Here is a 23,289-nt window from a genome sequence, read left to right on the forward strand (position 1 = left end):
GTCTGTGCTTTTCCAAATGTGAGTAGGTCCTATCATGAAGAATACTTTTAAATAATAAATGGCACAGTTAATGCAATATGGTTACAGCTCCAGTGACTCGGGTACAAATTCGTCACTGCCTGGAAGTAGTGTCTATATTCTCCCCATGTCTGTGTGGGTTTTCTCTGGGCACTCCTGTTTTTCTCTCACTCTAAGACATACAGGGATTGTAGGTTATAGGTGTATGGGAGGGGGGGGGGGGAACAAAAGGCTCATGGGCTGGAAGGGCCAGTTACTGTGCTGTACATCTAAATTTAAATGTAAAATATTTCCCATTAATGATGCAAGGCCTTCTGGCCAATGATTTCCTGTCTTTTTCTACTGCTTTTCTTAAACAGAGGAACAATGTCAGAAATTCTCTAATCCTCTGGAATTTTGCTTGTGGCTAAAGGGGTCACAAATATCTCTGTGAAGTCCTTTCGCCTCCCTCAATAACCTGAAATAGATCTCATTGGATCCTGATGATCTAACCACCAGAATGCTCTTCAAGAGACCCAACATTTCTTCCTTTCTGATATCAACAGGGTTCCCCAAACTTTTTAGACCATCAAGCCCTTCATGGAATCCTTGATCCCTCATTGATCCCCAGGCCTGTACAAATAAATAAATAGAGTGACAGATAAGTAAATGTTAATAGATGTGCAGTTTCCATATGTATTAGAGAGGGAAATTGCATACCAAGTCCTGCGAGACTATTTTGTATCCCCTCCTCTCATGAAATATAGGGATACAAAGAGGAAAAACTGTTTACTGTCATTGTGGAAATGTACAAAATAGAATTTGCCAAGTAACAAATACACCCATAAAAAATCTGTAAATTAAGCAAGCAATTACAATAACGGTAAAAAAAAACTTTGCTTCTGGCCGGGAGGATGTCAAATGGAGTTGGGTCCAAGTCTTCAGTATCGTCTGCAGCCAAAGTTGGTGACAGCATCTCCATTCTCAACATTGGGTGAAGTGCTGTCTGGATTGAAGAAGTTGCCTTACTGCCCAAGTGTGCTCGGTGCAGGAACCATGGCTACATGGTGGCTTGGGGGTACCGGCCCCCAGGCAGAAGAGGGGACCTCAGGCTCCTGGGCAGAAGCAGGCACTTCAGCCTCTAAATTTCTTTTGACACCAAAAGTTCAATCGACCTCCTTCCCCCCGGCATTTATCGGCCCCCTTTCGACCCTTTGGCATTTTTCAACCCTTTGGATAGACCCACTGATCCCCAGAGGTCAATATTGACCACTTTGGAGATCCCTACTCTAGAATATCAATATCCCCTTTGCAAAACTCATGAGTTTTGACATCATAACTCTTTGGTGAACACCAGTGCTTGTTTAGTACTTTGCTCATTGTCATTGGCACCAGGAATAAATTCTCTTGCCTGTCTCTGAGTGATCTTATCTTCAATCATGAGTTACCCTTTTGTTTGTAATGTATGTATAAAATGTCTTGGGATTCTCTTTATTTCTACTCATTAAATACATTTCATGGTCCCTTTTAGCCATCCTGATCCTCTGTTTGTTTTCTCCTGTTTCTTTTCTATTCCTCAAAACCCTGAATGAAGAGGGAGAGGATGAAAATCTGGAATTATCTTCCATGTACATCATCAATTAGAACAATTGAAAAAAATCATTTATAGGGTTCCTAAGGTTTGCTGTTCTAGAGGACTACTAAAGTTTACAGAGTAAAACTGCAAACATGGAGTTAAGGTACAATGTAGCGAATATAAAATTAAATGGTGCAGCAGCTCAATGGAAATGACGACCTTTGCTATACATTGTGCTTAAATTTAGTTTCACAATACCACACAGTAGAAGCTGATTCCAGCCATCGAAACCCATGTTGGCCTATTATACCAGTAAGCCCCTACATTTTTTAGAGGGTGGGAGGAAACCACAACACCTGCTAAAAAAACCCACACAGGTCACAGAGGTAATGCACAAACTCCTTACAGACAGTGATGGATTTCAACCCAGGTTGTTGGTGCTGTAATAGTACCATACACCCAACTGATTGCCTGTAAAGCTGTAAAGGCAGAGTGGTCCAATTATTCAAAAGCTACCACAGCAATGATGTGCACCCCCTTTTCATAGCTTGCTGTGCTTCAGTTTGAATACTTTTGCCAAAAAATGATTTGAATATGTACATATATTATTGGTGCCTCAAGGCAAAATTGATATTTTCATTTCAAAAGTACATAATGAGATATTGTTTGCAAAACATACACCTTCAAAGAGGCTATGAAATAAATTGCATTCTTACCTGCAATTCTCTTCATCCAGGAAGCATCATCAATACCCAGGTTGTTGTTCAAGATTTTTAGGACATTGCCCAAGATTGCACTAAGATGCTCAGAGACGACAACAGTACAGCATTCCTCACTGGGTCTGTTCTCGGGACCCCGTTCCCACCAATATGAAAGATAATTACACAGCATGGGCAAAATCACCTCAATGATATGAGGCATTTCGGTGTATCTTGCTCCAGACTCTGCTGTTTCATTGATCTCCTTTATTAATGCATCTAGTTTAGGTACCTCTGGGCACACATCCTCGACAGTGTCTGGTAGGCCTAGAACTAAGAAAGGATATGAAGTGTCATTATCACCCTTACATATTCCATTTAGCATTGGTAATGATCAGAAAATCATCAAATTGTACAGCACAGAAAGACCCACCTCACCCAACCAGATTGCCATTCCCATCTACTCTAATGCCACTTGCCTGAATTAGACCTATATGCCCTTGTACCTTTCCAATCCAAACACCTTTCGAACATCGTCATTCAAATCTGTCTCCACCACTTCCATGGGCAGCTTGTTCCAAATATTCACCATGTGAAATATATTCTCCTCCAACCTCCTTTCAAATTCCTCTTCTCCCACTTTAAACTCGTGCATCCAATTGTAATCTCCCTCCCAGGGAAAAAAAAGATTCCAACTATCTAAATGGACTGGGCCTTTGAAATATAGAACAATTTTTCAGCAAAAATGTGTAATTTTATTTTAAAAATATTTTACGTATATTAGGCAAGAAATATTAAAATAACAACAATTTCATTCTTGTGGCACCTTTAACATAACACCCTAAGGCACTTTAGTAGATAGAAATTAATACCAGGTTTCCTAAGTAAATTTAACAAAATTCTGATAATCTATTGTTTGGGGTGCCTGAGTGGTAGATTTTTTGGACTATTTGATGTTATTTTCATTAATGCTGCAGCACATTTTTAATGCATTCCTTTTAATACTACTCAGAAAACAAATATTCTATTGAAACCAGTGAGTTTAAAGGAGGTACGGGAAAACAACATATTAAGGCAACTATATGATCTAGCCTTTTGTTTACTGCATTAAATTTATTCTGTTTGCTGAGTAAATTGAAGCTCCTTCAAATCTTTCCAAATTCCATTCCTTTTAGTCAGCACAGTGGAACTCATTAGCCAACACAATGACTTGAGTAAAGATTCCTGGTTTAATTCTTTTATTTTATGTTTGCAACTCTTTTTTGTTTAGCTCTCTGTACCTGATTAGCTATGAGTTCAATCTCATTCCCTTAGATATTAGTGATTTAAGAAGTGATTGTAACCTTTTCTATTTTTACTTTATATTTCTCTTAACCCATCTTAACCTTATAACCTTTATTTTGGTTTCTGTACATAATTTAGAAATATTTTATACATCCTTGCTTAGATTCAGAATTTCTCTGAGCTTTTGTCAATGTAATCATGCAAGAGCCTCTCTGGTTCTTGCACTGCTTGACCATATTATGGACATCCTGCAGTTGAAACCTTACTTGGCCAGGAACCACATTGGATTGAATGGCCACTTAGATAATAATCTGTGGAGATCTATCAGAGAAGCAAAACTGATCACAAAACCAAGAGGTCTACAGGCATACACGATCCATTCGTAACAGGAATATTATAAACAGAGCAACATGTATTTGCAATAAAATAACAGACAGGAACATCATTAAACACAAAGAACATCGCTGTTGTCAAAGGACTAGGTTTAATGGCAAGGAAGCAGTTCCAAGAAATAGGGCTTTCGATGTTGAAAATACTGCTGTGAATGATGGAACCAGTTAGTTTGTGATTAACATGCTTGGAATTGGCTGATTTAAGAGAAGCATAGAAGAACCTCAGTAGCCTTGCAGAGAGCGAGACAATGGAGGTAATTTCCAAGCTCCAAAGAACACTTACCAAAAATCTGCTTGGTATTTGGTCCCCATATCCTCAGTGCTACATGAAAATTTTGGGAAGGCAGCAGAAAGTTTGTAGAACTAAGCAAATTTTGTGGAAAATTGTCAGTGAAGAACTAATCAACATTTCTCACTGGTAATTATCTCAAACTTACTGACAGGTTTGGAATGCTGAGTTTTGCTGAGATTCCCAAATATTCCATGAAATATACTCAAAGTTGAAAGCTCAAATTTATTGACTGAGTTCATACATGACATCACACACAAACCTGAGATTCTTTTTACTGTTGGCCAGGCAAATTTCTAATTACCTGTAACTGTAAACTGTACTCAAAAGGAAAGAAATGAACACAAAAGAAAGAAATGTAAGCAAAAGAAAGAAATGTAAGCAAAAGAAATGTAAGCACACTGATTGTGCAAATATAGAAAATCAATATTCAGTAATAAATTATGAGCAACGTGTCCTTAAATGAGTCTCTGAATGAGTGTTGTTTAGGAGTCTGATGGTTGAGGGGGTGGGTAACAACTATTCCTGAACCTGGAGGTTCGGGTATGTGTCTTGTGGCACCTGTGCCTCTTTCCTGATGGCAGCAGTGAGACACAGCACGTCTTTGATGATTGCTGTTGTTCTCTGATGGCAGCATTTCATGTAAATGTTCTGGAAGGAGAGAAGATTTTACCTGTGATATTCTGGTTTGTCACCACTAACTGGTGCAGGATTTTCCAGGTATTGGAGCCTCTATACGAGGCCATGATGCAGCTGGTCAGCACACTTTCCACCACACATCTATAGAAGTTTGCCAAGGTTTCCAATGACATACTAGACCTCCATAAATTCCTGAGGAAGTAGAGATCTTGATGTGCTTTCTTCATGATGACATAAATATGATGCATCCAGGAAAGGTCTTCTGAGATAGTGACTCTCAGAAATTTAAATTTGGTAACCCTCTTCACCTCTGATCACTAATGGTCACTGCATCATCCACCTCTAATCTTCCTTTCCAAAAGTCAACAATCAGCTCCTTGATTTTGGTGACATTGAATGAGAGTTTGTTGTTCATTCACCATTCAGCCAAGTTTCCAATCTCATTCCTGTATGGTGACTCATTGCCTTCAACCTTGACATCATCAGCATATGGTTTTGTTGTTGTCCAGAGCCACACACTCGTAGGTGTAGAGCAAGGAGAGCAGGGGGCTAAGTACACAGCCCTATGGTGCTCCAGTGCTGATGGAGATTATTGAAGAGATGCTCTTGTCAATCTGCACTGTTTGGAGTTGAGAGGTGAGGAAATCCAGGATCTAATAACAGACTGGGGTATTGAGGCCCAGGTCTTAATTTTGAGGGGATGATAGTGTTGAATGCTGAACTGTTATCAATGTATGCATCTTTGCTGTCCAGGTATTCCAGGGCCTCATGTAGAGCCAGTAAAATGGCATCAACCATATGTCAAGAGGAAAAGATTGGTGAAATCCAGAGTAGGTCCTTTGCAGTCGGAATCAGGGGAATATATAATGGGGAATAAGGAAATGGCCGACCAATTAAATTCTTACTTTAGTTCTGTTTTTACAAGAGAGGATACAAATAACCTCCCAAGGATGTTGGGAAACATAGAGACTAATGCAAGGGAGGAACTGAAAGAAATCAGTATCTCTAAGGACATGGTCTTGGGGAAATTGATGGGATTGAAGGTAGATAAATCCCAAGGGCCTGATAATCTACATCCTAGGGTACTCAAGGAAGTGGCCATTCAGATAGCAGATGCTTTAAGAATTATTTTCCAGAACTCGATAGACTCAGGATCAGTACCCATGGATTGGAGGGTAGCTAATGTTACCCCACTATTTAAAAAGGGGGGTAGAGAAAAAGCGGGGAATTATCGGCCGGTGAGCCTTACATCAGTAGTGGGCAAAATGATGGAATCCATTATTAAGGATGTAATAGCGGAGCATATGACTAGCAGAGAAGGGATCGGACGGAGTCAACATGGATTTACAAAAGGTAAATCGTGCTTGACAAATCTATTGGATTTCTTTGAGATGGTGACAGGTAAAATAGATGGGGGAGAGCCAGTGGATGTGGTGTACCTGGACTTCCAAAAGGCCTTCGATAAGGACCCGCATAAATGACTGGCTTACAAAATCAAGGCTCATGGGATTGTGGGCAAAGTATTGATGTGGATTGAGAACTGGCTGGCAGGTAGAAGATAGAGAGTTGGGATAAATGGCTCGTTTTCTGAGTGGCAGGCGGTGACCAGTGGGGTGCCACAGGGATCTGTACTGGGACCCCAGCTGTTCACAATTTACATTAATGATCTGGATGAGGGGATTGGATGTAATATCTCCAAATTTGCAGATGACACTAAGCTAGGAGGGGTTGTGTGCACAGAAGAGGGGGTCAGGAAGCTCTAGTGTGATTTGGATAAATTGAGGGACTGGGCAGATACATGGCAAATGCACTACAATGTGGATAAATGTGAGGTTATCCACTTTGGTAATACAAACCGGAGGGCAGATTACTATTTGAATGGCAATAAATTAAGAGATGGGGAAGTGCAGAGAGACCTAGGGGTACTTGTACATCAGTCTCTGAAGGTGAGCATGCAGGTACAGCAGGCGGTTAAAAAGGCAAATGGTATGTTGGCCTTCATATCAAGAGGGTTTGAGTATAGGAACAAGGATACCTTACTGCAGCTGTACAGGGCTTTGGTGAGACCACACCTGGAGTATTGTGTGCAGGTTTGGTCACCTTATCTAAGGAAGGATGTTCTTGCAATGGAGGGAGTGCAGAGACGATTCACCAGGCTGATACCTGGAATGTCAGGAATGACTTATGAGGAAAGATTGCGCAAATTGGGATTGTACTCCCTGGAGTTTAGAAGATTGAGAGGGGATCTCATAGAGACATATAAAATTCTGGCAGGACTGGACAGAATGGATGCAGATGGCATGTTTCCAATGATGGGAAAATCCAGAACCCGGGGCCATGGTTTGAGGATAATAGGCAAACCATTTAGGACCGAGACGAGGAGGAATTTCTTTACCCAGAGGGTGGTGAATCTGTGGAATTCATTGCCACAGAGGGCAGTAGAGACAGGTTCATTAAATATATTTAAGAGGGAATTAGATATATTTCTTCAGTATAAGGGTATTAAAGGTTACGGAGAGAAGGCAGGGACGGGGTACTGAACTTTAAGATCAGCCGTGATCTCGTTGAATGGCGGAGCAGGCTCGAAGGGTCGAATGACCTACTCCTGCTCCTATCTGCTATGTTTCTAACTGTTGCTACAGTAAGCACAATGGAATGGATCCATGTCGCTGCTCAGACAGAAGCTTATATGCTTCCACACCAGTCTCTCAAAACACTTAATCACTGTGGATACGAGTGCCACTGGTTTATATTCGTAGGGTACCATTTCCTTGTGGGCACCAGTACGATTGAAACCTGTTTGAAACAGATGCGCACCATGCTCTGTTGAAGAGAAGTGTTGGAGATATCCGTGAATACACTAGTCAGTTGATTGCCACAGATTTCCAGCCAGTTATTCTGTCTGGACCAAATGCTTTTCTTGGTATCACTCTCTTGAAGGCAGCCAGCATGCACTCCTAGAGTTAGTGTTGTGAGGATCAAAAAGATGCCAAAGCCTTTGTTTCATATGATTTCTGCTTAGCTTCATGTTTTTGATTTTTTTGTAGATATTTTAATTATTGTTATCTTTACTATTTGTATTAACTTAAAACAATGCTGCTTTAACAACTTATGCACTTCATTTTCAAAGTTTCAAATGTTTCTGCATGCCAGAACTGTGGAATGACCTTCACAATTCTGACATATGGTGAAGCTGGAGCTTTGAAACAGTGTGAAGCTGGGAGGTGGAGTGGGGCTTTACTGGCCATTGAAGCTTTTGGGGAGTTTCAAGGGCAGAACTTCATTTGGGCCACCTTTAGAGACACTTCCAGCTCTCACTCCAGTCAAACATTTCAGGTTGCAAGGTTAACTCGTCACTATACCTGGTTATTGGAACCACAGCCATAGAGGCTGCAGCCAGTAAGATTTTGCTCAGTAGATGTTGAATGCTCGCATTGTGGCAAACCATCCGATTTTGTATTAAATGCTGTCAATTCAGTTTGAGTAATGATATTCCAGTGCAATCAACACAAACTTTTTTCTATCAAGAACTTCCATAATATCCATCGGACCATGAAGCGATTCCCTCCAACACCCCCTCCCCTACATAAAAAAAGGAGCCTGTCACTTACTGATGCGTTCTCGAGGTGATTTTGTATTGAAAACTGAATACTTATTGTGTAGGTTGATTGAAGGCTCAAGAAAAGCCACTGGCATAGCAGCTGCAAGTGTGGCAAGACATTCTCCAAGGACAGGTCGCTGTCTAGGAATGAGACAAAAGAAAAACTATAAAGCCACTTTGAAGCCAAATGAAGATAACCAGTTTCCATGAACTATTAAAATGTATCAATATTCAAGAAGTCGAGTGTGTTATAATTGGAAAGAGACTATATTATAACAGAAATATCAGAGCAGTGTAAAAGCTTTACTGGGTGATCACTTAAAATGAGAATTAAAAAAAAGAGTCTGCTTGTTTCTTTCCTCAATTAGATTAAATTTCTGATAGTTTCACCAGGAAGATCAAGTGATACAAAATGGTTAATAATGAATATTTTCCCCCACTGGTTAGTTATTCAGTAGCATTTAAACCAGTGGTTCTCAACCTTTTCCTTTCCACTCACGTACCACTTTAAGTAATCCCTAGGTCATCGGCGCTCTGTGATAAGTAAAGGTTTGCTTAAGGTGGGATGTGAGTGGGAAGGGAAAGTTGTGAGTCACTGCTCTGGACCCAACTGTTGCTGAAATATTTTGCTTGAGAAAAATTGTCATTGGCCCATTTCCTTTGGAGTTAGGAAACCGTGCACATAACGAGTCAATGAGGTACAATTAAAATAGTGGTTTTCAAACTTTTTCTTTCCACCCACATACCACCTTCATCAATCCCTTACTAATCACAGAGCACCATTGGCAGAGGGAATACTTAAAGTGGTATGTGAATGGAAAGAAAAGGGTTGAGAACCACTGATTTAAACTAACCTTAAAACAAATAATATAAAGTTACAACAGCAATTCTCAACACAAAAGAAATACCATTACATTGATTCCTTTACAGTAAATTGCGATGGGTGCTTGAAATAATGAAATGTTTTAAGATGTGGAGACTAAGCTAGACTCTGACTTGGATGCAGTGGATTAAAATGCTAACAGATCTGATGTGTTCTCAGGACCAATATTGAATTTTGACATTGAATAACCATGTAAACCCCTGGAGTATTTATAAAATGTGCATATCTTTAAGAACTGAGTATACAGTATGCCTTAGTGTGACCTCAATATATTGTAGCATTGCCTTCAAAGAAATAAGTTATCCCTGTCCATTCTGATTGAGAAACCACTGACACAGAATTGACACAGTTAGGATGTTGCTGTTTGTGAGAGTAACAGGAGGCGGAGAGACTTGTGGCCAGAGAAACAGATGAACCAAGTTCTTTGAGTAGAAGAAATCATGATGTGGATGTCAGGAAGTGGACAAGTGAGACAGATCAGAGGCATGAGTGGACTCAGCCATTCTCTCTATATGTGGATTTGTTCTTCATAAGGTGAACAAAAATCTCTGAGGTCCCAAGAAAGAACAGAGAAAAGTGATGACATGTTACATCAAATGAGTTTGCATGTTCCATGGACCACAGACCAGTGACTTACAAGGTCAATGTATACATCTTGAAGTGGTATTATAGTTTAAGACTGTTGGAAGTTGTTGACAGGACTAAAATGAAATGGATTAATGCAGTGGACCAAGTGGCCAACTGAGGGAAAATGCCAAGTGATCATCAGCATTGTGTCGGAAGACAAGAGGCAGTGACGCTCAGGGCATGGTTCGAAGGTGAAAACCATAGGTCCACAGTGTGGGTGATGATTGGGCATTTCAACAAGAAGGGCAAGTCACATGGCTGCAAATCAGTTGATTCACATATGTCAAAGGTTGTGTGCCTCTGGACTTCTGCTAGCAGCTATACAAGACTAAGATGTATGAATGTAAGACATTCTGTCCAATGAGCTTGCTCCACCATTTCAATCATGAGTATTTTTCATCTCAACTCCACCCCATTTTCTTGCCTTCTCCTCATACCTTTGCTAATTAAGAATCTATCAACCCCTGCTTTAAATATGTCCAATGATGCCGTCACTGTGTAGTAACAAATTCTACGGGTTCACCTCTATCTCCTTCGTACTATCATGTTCTTTCTGAAATCTCAAAGATGCTGTTGACCTTAAAAATGCAACTCAGCTTAATTTAGATAATTGTTTGCATACCCATATTACTCTTATTTGAAAAAGGAAAGCAGGGTTGAATATATGAACTGAATGTATGTTTAAGATTGAGGTTGCATTGCTGTTCAATTTGAGAATGTCTGTCTTCAATGAAGGTTTTCGGTTGTTAGCTCTCTCTAGACTAAATGATTGTACTTATGCAACAGATGCTATGCCAGAGACCTTCATTTGCAGCTTTCAAATTGTGCTAGCTTTTATAAATATGCATGGAGATGTAATATGGAAGAAAGAGTGCATAGTGACTAATTGCAGACTTTTCTTGCACAGCTATTCTTGGCTATTCTTGATCAACCTAGTTCCCTAATGCATGGAGTGTCTTAGCTTTCTTAACAGACACTGTCATCTGCACCTGCTGGATTTAACAATTCCATTATAACCACTATTTGAAGCATTTTAAAATCTGGTTGATGAGGAAATGAAGAGTGCGATAAAATACAATGCTCCAAACAGAAATTTTCCAGCATTACTGATGAAGCTTTTGGTTGAAGTCCAATGGTGTAATGAAGAGATGCCCATCTCAGAACATTGTCCTATCCTCTCAAAAACAGCCATAAAGAATAAATGGGTGCAATGGCAAAAGGATTAACTAAAAATGAGGAAGAATACTGACCACCAAAAAACTTTAAAATAGTAGGTTTCCATGGTAAATGAATAGCATCAAGCTTTCCTTTTTATTCCAGCTCGATGTTCAGCATCAAGACAACCTCAGAGCTTTACAATGCAGTCAGTTTTAGGCAGGTAATAAATTCAAGCCATTATTTATGACACTGTTATGTTAACAGAGATTAATATAGCAAAAGTTAAACAGGAAATTCTACAAACTGTAATTTTAGTGCAATACACAAAAGTCCTGGAGAAACTCAGCAGGTCACACAGCATTTATAGGAAGGCCCAAAACAAAGGTTGGCCTTTGCTCCCAAAAGATGCTGCATGACCTGCTGAGTTTCTCCATCACTTTTGTGCATAAGATTTTTTCCAATACAATCTTGCTGCAGATGACATTTTATTTACTTATGCACACTACCTGTATCTGCAAGCAAATATTCTTCAAATTTGCAAGAAACTATTTAAGACAGATTTACAAGGAAATGCTACAACAGGGAGTTTTTATCTATCAGGAGAGAAAATATTACAGTATTTGAAAATATTCATGATTTTAAGTGAATGGAATTAAAGATGTTTCACTAAAGATAGGATGGAAAACTTCAAATATTAATCAAAAATAATCTACCCACCATTTGTGAGATATTGGGAACTTGGTTTGGAGGAAGAGGGATGTGTACAACAGGTATAAACAACAGGGAATAGGTGAATTGGAGGACCATCGCCTTCCCAAGATCGTGTTATATGGCGAGCTCTCCACTGGCCACCGTGACAGAGGTGCACCAAAGAAAAGGTATAAGGACTGCCTAAAGAAATCTCTTGGTGCCTGCCACATTGACCACCGCCAGTGGGCTGATATCGCCTCAAACCGTGCATCTTGGCGCCTCACAGTTTGGCGGGCAGCAACCTCCTTTGAAGAAGACCGCAGAGCCCACCTCACTGACAAAAGGCAAAGGAGGAAAAACCCAACACCCAACCCCAACCAACCAATTTTCCCCTGCAACCGCTGCAACCGTGTCTGCCTGTCCCGCATCGGACTTGTCAGCCACAAACGAGCCTGCAGCTGACGTGGACTTTTACCCCCTCCATAAATCTTCATCCGCGAAGCCAAGCCAAAGAAAATAAGGAGTGTAAAAAAAAAAGAAAGAAATTAGAAAGGCTAAAAGGAGATATGAAGCTGCTTTGACAGGCGAATAAAAATAAATCAAAAAGGTTTCTATAGGCACATTAAAAGTAAAAGAATAGTGAGGGATAAAATTGGGCCATGTGAAGATCGGGGTGAGGGGAGTAGGCTCTGTGTGAAGTCAGAGGAGATGGGAGAAATTTTAAATGTTTTTTTTCTTCAGTATTCACCAAGGAAAAGAATATTGAGCCAGATGAAGTGAAGAGATATGATAGGGAGGTCATGGATAATATAAGGATTAATGAGGAGGTTGTGTTGAATATATTTAAAAATGATCAAGGTGGATAAATCTCCGGATCCTGACATGGTATGAAATGTGAATTGGCTAAAATAGATTGGCAAATGGTACTTAAAGGACTAACGGTAGAAATGCAATGGCAATCGTTTAAGGATAGCTTGGAGCAAATGCAACAGATGTACATCCCAGTTTGTAAAAAGAATAAATCATACTTAACCATGCAAAAATACATTTTTAAAAATTGCTTTGTGCAAGTATAGATTGCTACTTGTTGCTATAAAAAGTCTTTTTATAACAACAGGTAGCTCCCATGAAAATCAGCTGTTGGCGCTTGCCCTCAGAAACACTGGAAATGCGAGTGTAGTCTGTGGAAGAAGTGACAAACACCATCCACTCACCCAGCACCGTGGGCAGTCTGCTCGCATACACATGGCAGCGTGGAGATGCTGAGCCCTTGTCAACGAGAGGGGAGGTGGCGGCAATGCCAGTGGCCGCCAGGACACACTCCCACTCACAAGCTGAGCTTGGCGATCATGGCACGGCACTCAGTGGCGGTGCTGAAGTTGGTCCAGCTGCAGCGATGTTGATGCTTCTCCTGGCGCAGCTGTACTCCTCAATGAATCAGTTTGCCAGTGTTTGGGAGAGGGCAGGGCACCAGAGACAATCTATCGGATGGATGGCTGCTACTGTGCAAAGAGCTCTGTCATCCTGAGCGCCACAGAGCAGCTGATCTTCACCCAGGTGAGCGATGGTGCCAAGATGGTCAAAACCATTTTGCGCAATCCAGCAGATATTAATGCACTGTGTATATGTTTTCTAAGCTTATTATTTACTGTACTTATTGAATTGTAAATTAAATGTAAATAGCAATTGATTTTCCTGGAAATATTATATGGAAGTGTGTACAAATGTAAACACTCGGTATCTCTTCTAATACTACTAAAATTTGTTTTGTACATACTACAAGTTGAATTAAATATTTTTATTAATAATTAAAGAGAGCACCTTCAGAAAACACGGAGATACTTTATTATCTTAATGAAGTGTCACTTGCACATTTTAGCATCTGGATGATAAATGTGACATAATTTGTGGCGTAGTCTAGCGCCTGCACAAAGTATTAGCATTTTTCAGCCATGGACCATACTCCTTAGCTTCAAGACAAGTAAGATATAAATTAATGCAAACACAAAACTGTGGTGCGACTTTCTGGTATGAAATTTTGATTGGGAGTTTGGCTTAGCACTGTGATAACATTTTTTCTTTGGCTTGGCTTCGCGGACGAAGATTTATGGAGGGGGTAAAAGTCCACATCAGCTGCAGGCTCGTTTGTGGCTGACAAGTCCGATGCGGGACAGGCAGACACGGTTGCAGGGGAAAATTGGTTGGTTGGGGTTGAGTGTTGGGTTTTTCCTCCTTTGTCTTTTGTCAGTGAGGTGGGCTCTGCGGTCTTCTTCAAAGGAGGTTGCTGCCCGCCGAACTGTGAGGCGCCAAGATGTACGGTTTGAGGCGATATCAGCCCACTGGCGGTGGTCAATGTGGCAGGCACCAAGAGATTTCTTTAGGCAGTCCTTGTACCTCTTCTTTGGTGCACCTCTGTCACGGAGGCCAGTGGAGAGCTCGCCATATAACACGATCTTGAGAAGGCGATGGTCCTCCATTCTGGAGACGTGACCCACCCAGCGCAGCTGGATCTTCAGCAGCGTGGACTCGATGCTGTCGGCTTCTGCCATCTCGAGTACTTCGATGTTAGGGATGAAGGCGCTCCAATGAATGTTGAGGATGGAGCGGAGACAATGCTGGTGGAAGCGTTCTAGGAGCCGTAGGTGATGCCGGTAGAGGACCCATGATTCGGAGCCGAACAGGAATGTGGGTATGACAACGGCTCTGTAAACGCTTGTATACAGAGCCGTTGTCATACCCACACTCATGTTCGGCTCCGAATCATGGGGTCCTCTGTGATAACATTAACACATGTTTTTTGACCTATTCATGACTAGTCGATGAGCTTCCTGGGTCTCTTAATTGCCCATTTACAAATCAGTTCAACTTGTTGACACAGACACTGGCTTGATTTCCATCAGAAAGCAAAATGTGACAGACCCATACCTCAAAATTATTTTGTCAGACGGAGATTCTTTGTTGGCCTCAGGAGTTTGATATTGAGTGGACAAGGTGAGGACAGTGGCACCCCACTTCAAGTGGCGCCCAGGGCATGTGCCATGGCTGCCGTACCCTAGATATGCCTATTAAGTTGAGATAATGGTAGTAACAACTTTGCTGGTCAATTGAGAGAAATGTACTTCTTCAAGGGATTGTTTTAAATACATTCCAGAGAATGAAATTTGTTGACCACAAACCTAAATAAAACTTACACAAATGATGGAATTACCTTTCCATGTAGACATTTTTCCCTGTTCCTAAAGCATACAAGCTGCAGAGGATCCTGTAGCACGACACCTGGACATCATCCACTGTAAACAACACAGTATTACTACAAGCTTAAAACTTGCATGAAGCATTCTCGAATTACAGTTATAATTGAAGTAAATATTTACCATGAGTAAAAATAACATTATTTTCATGTCTACCACCCAGTAATCCTCATTTTCCAGAACTACTTTCTGAAGGCAGAGTTACATTTTGCATCTCAGATTCCACAAAATGTGCATTGTTCTTTTTTTATACAACTTGGTATACTTGTTATACAGTGAACTAAAAGAAATAAAATGCCCTGCTACAGTGACAGGAGATCTTTGGCTTTCTGCTGTAGATGTTGTCCGTGTGGTGATATGTAATTACACCACTAGGTCTCCAGGGGTCATCCCGGTGACCTTGTATATAAAGCAGTCCAGAGCTACAGTCTAGCCTTCCAGGTTTGTCTTGCAGAGAGACAAGACCTCTTAGTGTACATATTAGTTTATTAAAGCTGTCTTATACTCGCACTGCTAGTGTGGTTATTGTCAGTACAGTCCGTTTCTAATCAAATGCCACAACACTAATTCAGGCAGCTTCTGTCAAGGCACCAGCATCTTGAACATCAACGGTCATTGACATCCTTTCCACTGATGCAGCCAAAACTGCAGTACTACAAGAAACACTTCCTTCTTTATTCTGCTGCATTATACTAAACACTCTTCATCTTGTTCTGACTCAATGTCAGTATCCTGCGTCAGCTCAGTTTCTTCCTCCATATTGCTGCTTTTCAAACTTTAACATCTTACACAGTTTTGGTACTATTTCCAGCATCAATAATATTTAGTTATTCACTGGTTGGTCAAATTGTTCGCAAAGTTTCTCAACCTCCACTGCTCTCTCTGTGCAACAATCAGCATCTTTCCAGGAACTTATCTGTATGGTGAGACAAAAAACTAACAAACCAGAGATATTTACTCAAGAAAATAACAGCCTAGTATTCCTACTGTCTTCTCTTTTTGTTTTTGGTCAATCCAACCTAGTGGTTGCAAATAAAAAAAATGGAGTCAAATTACATCTAGACACAAAATAATAAATTATTATTGATGAACCAGACTACTCACAGATTATATCGGTTCCAAACTGATGTTGACCAATATGATCAAACAGTGATGTTAATACAGGTAGCAGAACTACTGTTGTGTAATTGATATTCTGTGTAACTCCCTTCAGCTGAGAGCGTGAATGCGTGAATTTTCCTAGTTTCAGATTTTCCAGTGTTTTTTCCAGGTCTTCTGCTGCATTTTCAAAGAATGAACGCAAGCCAGCTTTGACCAGCTCTGAGCCAGACTTCATAACAGTCCTGGAATGTACAATTATCAAAATGTATGAATTGCACACGTCCAATAAGTTTGGTTCAAATGTTTAAGAGAGGTAAATAATAACATGATGAAATATTTAAAAGTTTTTAAGTTACCTGGGGTCCAGTGTACGTGCCAAGATATGTAAACAGTTCACCATTGTTCCAGAATCAGTGCCTTAGAAATAAACAAACATCTGAAAATCACGCTATTTATTTATTCAATGCTAATGTTATTTTTAATTTTTATTCATCAATTAGAATGTAAGAATGTCTTTAACTTAATTTCCAATTGGTAAGAAGCCCATAGAATACTGCAGGTTCCACACCAAGGTAGATTCAATTTATTAGGGCCATATTTTTAAAATGCCTTGCATGTGTAGCAGGAGCTGAGGAGCTGCTCTGTTATCGCATGGGGACAAGCAGCAAGTCCTTTGGCTTTCATATAGCTGCCCAGCAGTCAGGTCTGGGAAAAATATCAAGGTTGCATGGCACAAGTTCACCTGCTTCCCCAATAAAATTCAATACTTTTTGGGGCTACTTTGGGATTAGCTTCCATCTCCCTCTTAAGTGATGTTAGCTAAACGTGATTCCAGTTAGAAAAACACAAAAACTGCAGTTTCTAGAATCTTGAGCAAATATCATGATGCTGGAGGAACTCAAAGTGTCAGGAAGCATCCATGGATTGAAATGGTCAGTTAATGTTTTGGATTGGGACCCTTGGTGGAGATTAAAGTTGGAAAGGGTGTGATCAAATGCATCATGGGTGAGGGAGAAGTTGGGTAGGGGCTAAAATGCGATAGGCTTTGGGAACAGATGGTGGGAAAGGTGGAGAGACCACTAGAAGGGGGAGGGAAAGGTTCGTGAGAAAAGTAAGAATAGGAGTGGTAAACAAGACATGGAAATAGTGAAACTAGATAGAGGTTGGGGTGGAGGGGGATGAGTGATAGTTAAAACTGGAAAAGATCAATAGTTATGCCATTGGGTTTTAGGCTATCCAAGAGTAAATGATGTTTTGTTCCTCAAGTTTATGTCTGTCTTATCCTGGCAATGGATGAGGCTGATAACAAACATGTCTGTGTGGGAATGCCAAGGGGAATTGAAATACTTGGCTAGAGAACAGACAGAGAACAGATGTTCAGCAGAGTGGTCACTTAATCTGCATTTGGTATAGGTGATATAGATGGGACAACACAGATAGCATAACAGTTAGCATAATGCTATTACAGCGCCAGTGATCCAGATTATGGCTGTCTGTAAGCTGTTTGTACATTCTCTCTGTGGTTTGTGTGGGTTTCCTCTGGATACTCTAGTTTCATCCCACCCTCTAAAAGGTACAGGTTGGTCGGTTAATTGGGTGGTGTGGTTTCATGAGCTGGAAAGGCCTTGTATCATTAAATAAAAATTACATTTTTGACTTGGTTAATGAAGTGTTGAGGCCCAAATCATTCAATTAATCTTTAATTTCCAGAAATAAGCAACTCTTATGCTCGAAGCTATATTTTTTTACAATGCAGTCAACCCCAAAATATGAAGATGAATTATTTGAATATCAGATATTTTTAAAAGATTTGAAAATAACATATTTTAAGGATGTTATTCAAAACACTGAACATAATTTGTTCTAACCATCCTTAACATACCTTTCAGATCAGCTTTGTAAATGCAGTGACTGTTCCATTTGGTCACCACTTCTATGCCAAAGTGCAAATAAAAAAAACACTGCATATGGATTTATATCAACAGCATAGATTTTTCTTAAAAACACAGTTCCTTTAATGTAGAAGTAATAAACAAATGGGCTGCTCTTCCCTTTCTCTTGGAGATATGTTGAAGGCAATCTCCAGGAAATGGGATAATGGAAAACATATTCCAATGATCCATGGGTTTTGGTAGAAATCACGCCAAATCGTTATATAGCAATTCATTCACTCATGCACTTGGCTCACTATGATATTCACAAAACTGATCTTTAGATATCCCAGAATCGATGCAATTGAGATAATATTCAGATAATAAAGTCTCTAAAGCAGGCTGCTTACCAAAGAGTGAGATCCTATGTCTGACAAGGGCTGCAAGTTTGCAGAAAATACTAGATCAGGAAAGAGTAGAAAATAAAACAGGTGATGGAATTACATGGTTGCAGAAATATCCTCTCTTGCTAAGCATTTAAGAACAAAATCCAAAAATAATACCACTCAAAGATTAAAAGTTCTATTTAAAAAGTTTGTTTCCACTGTCATAAAATTCAGACCAAAGCAATAATGTTAGGAAAGCATGCCATGAAAGATGAAGATTCTTAAATTTGGATTCAATAATTATTTAATGAATTATTTATTACAGAACAATTTTAAATATTGTCAGCATTTTGCTTTCTCAAAACAATTGGGTTCTCCCAATTCCTGGCTGAATCAAGGGGTCTTACAAACCCACCCCATTTGTGACTACAGCAAGAAAGAATTGCAATGCATTTGTACATTGTCCTTAAGTATATGACAATTAACACATTATCATTGTTTCACGTCCTTCTTTACATTTTTGATCCATTCCCTAAATTAATAACCTTTCATGTGAGCCTTCGTCAAAAACCTTTATAATGTTATGTTAGCATGTTGAAACACAACTTTGCCACACCTTGCCAACATTTCCTTTTCTTTATTAGATGCATATCCACTGCTGCTCAGACTTTTGGTTGGAGAGGATAAGAAGTACATACAGTGATTCTTGAAGTATTCATCAATCAGCGGAAGAAGAATCTGGAAAGAAAATACTTAAAAATGACTTTCACTGAGCAATGATTTTTAATTTCTTGCACTTTATTCAAATTATAATATATCAATAATTGACCATCAATCCTTAATGAAATGTAATGTGGATAATTATGCTAGTTACAAATTCTTAACAGTACAGTGCAGTTGAAGCAATATTTTGACATAGACTGAATAAGTTTAGAAGAATGTTGTGAAAATACAGAAATGCTGGAGGAACTTAGCAGGACTTGCTGCATTCATCAGAATTAATATATAACTAACATTTTGGGCCTGAGCCCTTTTTCAAGGTATGAGTAAAAAGCAGACAGATGCCTGAATTAAAATGCTGTGGAGAAGGAAAGAATGTTAGTAGTTTTCTACATGAACACAATTTAACCAAGCTTTTTATTAAAACTGGTGGGCAACATGAAATATATTATGTCACTATTCCACATAGGAGTGTTCCTGAAATTAATTACATTTAACTTCCCAATTTTAATAATTATTACAGAGCAGCACAATTAAGATTTTTAGTTTTTATGTTTGTTAAAATTAAACCATCATGGGTGGATTTTGAACTATTAAGATGGGAGGTCTCCAGAATGGAGGACCATCGCCTTCCCAAGATCGTGTTATATGGCGAGCTCTCCACTGGCCACCGTGACAGAGGTGCACCAAAGAAAAGGTACAAGGACTGTCTAAAGAAATCTCTTGGTGCCTGTCACATTGACCACCGCCAGTGGGCTGATATCGCCTCAAACCGTTCATCTTGGCGCCTCACAGTTCGGCGGGCAGCAACCTCCTTTGAAGAAGACCGCAGAGCCCACTTCATTGACAAAAGGCAAAGGAGGAAAAACCCAACACCTAACCCCAACCAACCAATTTTCCCCTGCAACCGCTGCAACCGTGTCTGCCTGTCCCGCATCGGACTTGTCAGCCACAAACGAGCCTGCAGATGACGTGGACATTTACCCCCTCCATAAATCTTCGTCCGCGAAGCCAAGCCAAAGAAGATGGGAGGAGTCAAAACAGATGAGTTTATTTATAAATGCGATTTTAAATCCAATGTAATACTTAAGGAAGCTCTGATACTAAAACATTTGTTGAACATTTGGAATAAAGTTAAATTAGAAAGTGATAGATACATTCTTTCATTAAAAACACCAGTAATTAATCCTTTATTTTTTTCCCAAAAGATAATCCTTTTTTAAAATATATGGTATCACAAGGGAATCTATAATTTGGGGGATTGGTATGATAATAATAGATTGATCAATTAATGATTAAACATGTTATACTTACAAAACATTATTTTGTTATTTTCAATTGAGGGCTTATTTGAGAGAGAAATTAGGACCGGAAATTATTTTAAAAGATATTTCAAATTTGGAACCAATCAATGGTTGATGGAATGATTAAAAAATGTATTTGAATTGCATGAATATTATTACAAGAACAGACCCCTAAAGTAGGTTTGTTTAATTCAAAAGAAAGATGGGAATGAGATTTGGACACGATAATAGATCAACAAGTCTGCCAAAATTTGTGTAAAGAGGCAATGACAAATACTATTAATGTATAATACAGATTACTTCATGATAATTTTTTTATATCAATTGTATATTACTCCTCAGAGATAGAGTAGATGGAGATCGGATTAATCGGTTCAGTGTTTTAGAAGTGGAACAGAAATTGAAACTTTTCTTCATTCTATGTGGTCTTACTCAAACCCTTTCTACCAGTAAATTTTTTACAACGGATAGCAGGAATGAATTTTCCTTTAAATCCTGAATTACTTTTGTTGGGAAATTTTGTAAGTGTCACTCCTAAATTACTGTTGTCAGATTCCTAATTAAAGTTTGTTAAGTTGGTTTTAGAAATAGCAAGGGAATGTGTCACTGTAACATGGATATTTGATGTTCCATTAACATTAGACAGACGGCATGCTGAAATTCAAAACTGTATACCATGAGAAAAAAATCACGTACAATTAGGGGATAAATATTCTTTATTTTTGCAAAGTTGGGGTCCGTATGCTAAAAAAAATGAAATTAAAATTATGAATTGATTAATTTCTTTCTTGATCAGTGAAGTTTTCCCTAAAAATATAACAACTTTATGTCTTTGAGGGTCAACTAACACAATCGAAATTAATTATTTGTAACTAGTTTATAACAAAATATCTTATATTTTTAATTTGGGACTAGATTAGTTTGGGGGAGGGGGTTTATTAGGTTTTTTTGCAGTTTGTATTTTTTTTATTTTTAGATTTTATTATTTTAGTTTTTATAAATAGATTTTCAGCATATATTTGTGATATTTTATTATATTTATAATATTAATTTTTGACATTATATATGTTAAGTAAATAAAATATTCCAAAAAATTACATTTGAGATTGAAATTGTTTGTAATATCAAAAAAAATCAAGTGAAAGCTTTGCTTTCAAGTAAATTGCACCTCACAGAGTCTCATGATGCCTTTAGGACTTTAAAGCTAGCAAAAGTCACTTACAAATGCTGTAAAGTCTCTCTCTGATGGCAGACAATATGCCTGCTAATGTTGACTGAGGAACACCACAGAAAATACTCTCACTTTTTTGTTCATCTGAGAGGCAAACAGAATCTTGGTTTTCATGCCTCACCCAAAAAAATGGCATTTCTCGCATCATACTTCTACAATCCATTGTGGTGAACAATCTTATTTGTTAAATGGAGGTTTTTAAACACAGTGAAAAGTAGCAAAGCAAATTCTGGGAGACTATGACTGAGAATGAGAAACTGAGCCAGAACCATTTATTTTTCAAAGACATGAATTAATGGACTCAACTCCTGATATACAGGTAGTCCTCAACTTCCAACCTACACATCCACCCACACATACGACCAAAAATTTTGTATTATTTTGTACAGTGGTCCCTCCTCCTGGCGGCAGCCTGAGGTCCCCATTCCCCATGGCAGTCCGAGGTCCCTGTACCCCCCAGCAGCCCAAGGTCCCCATTCCTTGCAGCACTCCCGTTCTCTGACTTATGACCAAACCTGGGATACAACCAATCGTTTGGTCCCTATTATAGTTGTAAGTCGGGGACTACCTGTAATCCCTGTTGCACCTATTACATGCATCTGATGATGCATTTATTTTAAAGTTATGGCTGGTGCAGGACACATTCTCATTGGGCAGACCCTTATTTAGATGAAGTGGATGGAATGGGAATTCTCCAACATGTTGATACACATGCAAGCTGTTCTTCTCCCCCATTCCACCTAGCATTCTTCTGTTTTTCTCAAGCATTCTTCTGGCCAGACTGAACATTTCACAGGAGTTGCACTCCATGCATTATTAAACATAAACAGCAGATTATTTTCTCCATTTGCACCACTTTTTTGAACCTAGGTTTACAGTTGCATGGCAGCTTTATCATTACTGTGTCACCAAGGCTGCATTTCAATGCATGTTTACATTTGAGCTGGAATTGGTTTAATTCCTTTCCTCAGAGAAAAAATGTATTATGCTCTTCCCTTCCAATGATATCTATCAACTCCCTTTTCAAGTTCTGCAACTTTTGTTCCACTTCATTTTGAAGTGTTTTGAAATATTACTGCACTCTGTGCACAGTCTGGTCTCAACAATGCAGGAAGAATGTGGTAGCAATAGGGACAGTGCAGAAAAAATTTGCATGATGTTTCCTGAAATGCAAGGCTGGGGTTATCATGAGGGATTAGAAAGGCTGGGTTTATTTTCACTGGAATGTTGAAGCTGAAAGGTATCCTTATCAAGGTTAATAAAATCATGTTCGTACTGGAGAGAATTAATAGTCATACTTTTTATCCTAGGACAGGGGTGTTCAGAATTAAGGGCACAGGTTTAAGGTGAGAGAGGAGAAACGTAAAGGAGATCTCAGGAAGTTCTCCCCAGCCTACACAGGGTGTTGGTGATCTAGAACAAGCTATCAGAAGAAGAGGAAGAGACAGGCACATGTACAAGGCATTTTATTTGGCCCTTGTATGGAAAAGAAGATGGGAATGGACTAACACAGGCAAATGTGATTAGTGCAGATGTGATTAGTTGCCATGGACAAGGGAGAGAAAAATGGCTTCTATTTGTCCTGTTGGAT

General features: G+C 39.3%; 1 protein-coding gene across 2 annotated transcripts in view; it reads right to left on the reverse strand.

Moving 5' to 3' along the window:
- ryr3 (ryanodine receptor 3) overlaps positions 1-23,289 on the reverse strand; it is a 448,180-nt gene that overhangs the window by 130,222 nt on the left and 294,669 nt on the right. For both annotated transcript variants that reach the window (XM_069916619.1, XM_069916620.1), the window contains exons 62-68: positions 19,060-19,181; positions 18,468-18,517; positions 16,543-16,603; positions 16,190-16,428; positions 15,043-15,124; positions 8,487-8,617; positions 2,290-2,604 (exon numbers count right to left, since the gene is read on the reverse strand). In XM_069916619.1, coding sequence (XP_069772720.1) covers positions 2,290-2,604; positions 8,487-8,617; positions 15,043-15,124; positions 16,190-16,428; positions 16,543-16,603; positions 18,468-18,517; positions 19,060-19,181 — 1,000 coding nt within the window. The remainder of the gene's footprint in view (positions 1-2,289; positions 2,605-8,486; positions 8,618-15,042; positions 15,125-16,189; positions 16,429-16,542; positions 16,604-18,467; positions 18,518-19,059; positions 19,182-23,289) is intronic.

The sequence above is a fragment of the Narcine bancroftii genome, chromosome 2, assembly GCF_036971445.1.
Source record: "Narcine bancroftii isolate sNarBan1 chromosome 2, sNarBan1.hap1, whole genome shotgun sequence".
In the NCBI taxonomy this organism is placed as follows: domain Eukaryota; kingdom Metazoa; phylum Chordata; class Chondrichthyes; order Torpediniformes; family Narcinidae; genus Narcine; species Narcine bancroftii.